The sequence below is a fragment of the Olea europaea genome, unplaced genomic scaffold, assembly GCF_002742605.1.
Source record: "Olea europaea var. sylvestris unplaced genomic scaffold, O_europaea_v1 scaffold2837, whole genome shotgun sequence".
NCBI classification, from domain to species: domain Eukaryota; kingdom Viridiplantae; phylum Streptophyta; class Magnoliopsida; order Lamiales; family Oleaceae; genus Olea; species Olea europaea.
Window position 1 is genome coordinate 27,145 of NW_019246881.1, and position 2,642 is coordinate 29,786.

The 2,642-nt window shown below is 38.2% G+C and overlaps 1 protein-coding gene across 1 annotated transcript; it reads right to left on the reverse strand.

Moving 5' to 3' along the window:
* Nucleotides 1–349: 349 nt before the first annotated feature.
* On the reverse strand, nucleotides 350–1,644 carry LOC111384082 (ethylene-responsive transcription factor ERF024-like). Its single transcript, XM_023008305.1, has one exon. The coding sequence runs from the start codon at nucleotides 1,252–1,254 to the stop codon at nucleotides 535–537; it is 720 nt and encodes a 239-aa protein (XP_022864073.1). The 5' UTR covers nucleotides 1,255–1,644; the 3' UTR covers nucleotides 350–534.
* Nucleotides 1,645–2,642: the final 998 nt, after the last annotated feature.

Sequence of the window (2,642 nt, forward strand, 5' to 3'; positions counted from 1 at the left end):
TTTTCACCAAATAGTGGCCTAATGAATTGTAGCAATTGGAGAGAACAGATTCAATTTGCATGCTCTCACAATAATGTAGTCTCTTTTTTTTTTTCTTTTTTATCCACTTGAAATTGTATCGACAACGAACATGAAAGCATACCATGATTTTTGCCTTTGCTTTGTTTGGCATTGCATGAAGAAACTGTCAAGTGGTGGAGCTTAATTATTGTTGCTACGCAGAGTCCATTATTAAGGTTTAAAATATCAACGTAATAAATTACTATAAGGTGAAAAATGACATAATCTCATATTAAGGTGAACTTTCATAAATTATTTTTATGTACATATTTTCTTTTGGCCATTTTATTACTCTCAACATTATAGAGTTAAGAGTTTCTAATTTCCAACACAAGCCAAATTCTTTGCAAGAAATTCGTGAACAAGCATGCAAAACACTCCAAAATCCTATTTTATGCACATTTTGTTTATTCTTGTTGGTAATCACTTTTGAAGAAAATGCCACTTCAGATAGAGATGCTGATGATCGATGAATTAGGGATAATTCCACAAATTGTCATCTTGTATATTTTCATCAGCAGGTGTGTCTTCACCAGCAAGGTCATGGCGCGGGGGGCTAATAAGCATTCCTTCAGCCATGTTCTTAAGAACATTAGGCATATCAAAGATCAAATCCTCGTCGATGAACTCATTAATGTCCAAATTTTCAGGTGGCAGCGCTGGATTTTCTATACTCCCAGTAGCATCGGCCGTCGCTGCAGTTGCGGTGGCTGCACTAGCAGTAAGATCATAGCGCGGAGGGCTAATATCAAAGATCAAATCCTCGTCGATGAACTCATTTACGTCCAAATCTTCAGGTTGCAGCGCTGGATTTTCCACACTCCCAATAGCGTCGGCCGCCGCAGCAGCTGCCGAGGCTGCACTAGCAGCAGCTGCCGCAATGTCCTGCGGCGAGGTGGAGGCCGGGACAGGCAAACTGGAAGCCGAGTTTGGAAAGTTAAGCTCAGCTTCTTTACCTTTGAGAGCAAGCGCCGCCACATCATAGGCCACCGCCGCCATTTCTGGAGTAGGATAAGACCCAAGCCATATTCTATTTGGTGTCCTCGGCTCCCGGATTTCAGATACCCACTTTCCACTACTTTTTCTGCGCCTCACCCCACGATAAACCGGGTGGCCGCCAAAATTGGCAGCTTCGGTTGGTGGACCACCACCCGTTGCCGCCTGTGACTGCGAAGTACTGCTAGATTGTGACATTGTAGCTGTAATATTTGTACTGCATGTCGATGAAATTGACGTTTCAGGGGAAAGACTACGGCTGCCATTTATGGAAGTACGATTTTAGGGTGGGTTAGTTCTAACTCAAGAATATGGATATGGTAGATAGATCCTAAGTGCAAACCAGTTAATAAAAATGATAAGGTAATAAGGATCTGGGGTGTAACCCAGAAACTTGATGGATTTGTGGGTTGGATGGCGATTTTTGCAGAAATTCACGGTTTTGTTAAACTCATCGACAGTTTGCATATGTCAATTGGGAATTATTTAATACAGTTTTAGGAAGTGATTTGATTTGAATGACGGGAGCTCTTCCTGTTCCATTCCATTTACAAGAATAAATGGAATGTATGTACATCAGGGAAAAAAGGCATGTAAAAAAGGCATGTATATGACAATTTTATTCCATTTATGTTTGTCCACTGAAATCAAATCAAAACCTAACTAGTGTCAAACTAATAACGCAGTAAAAAATAAAAAATTATTAAAAAAAAAATTATATATATATATATACACACACACACACACACACACACACACATATACACAATACCTATTTATTGTTTATAAATATAAATGAATAGTAATGCCTGACACACTTAAATATATAGCTTTTTTTTGTACTAGTGATGGCATTGGGAGTACCAATTCCATTACTATATTGACTTTAATAGATGATAAGTTGGTCCTAAATTTTAGCCATAAAATATACCTTTTACTTTTCAAATGAAATCCATTTTTATATCTGTCCAGATGCTAACGTCCGTGTGTTTTAATTAATACTTTAAAAAATGATTTTAAGTAATAATATTTTCGGATGGATGTTGAGTTGAGGACAGTTTAGAGCTAATTATGATTTAATGTTATGGTTTAAATGGTCCCATTTGGATGGAAAATATTTGAAAACTACCCAATCTACGACTGCATTCTAAATTTTTGACGAATCCATGACATATTGCATCAAGGTGAAGTCGAAGGATCGACTTGTGCGACCTCCGATACGGCGGTGAATGAGGTTACACGCAGAACACTAGGTTGCCTGTAAGGCGGAATTCTAGGACAGTCTTTGGAGATAGAATATTCCAGGCTATTCTGCGGACATATCGATGGTGTTCATTTTCTGTTCTGAACAATAGACTGATTTTGGACAATTTAACCCTTGGTCGTTTGGTTGTCGATTCTGCGTTGCTGCAACTTTAGTGCAAATAGTGGTGGCCTTAAAGTTGTAAATTTCTCATCTTTCATTAATCTTACGGACCAAAAGATTAGTCAGTTCGGTATCGTGTTCTTTCTCTATTATTATTACAATTAAGGCTATCATATGGTGTAACCATTTACTTTTCGAAGTAATAAGCTATCTCATGTGG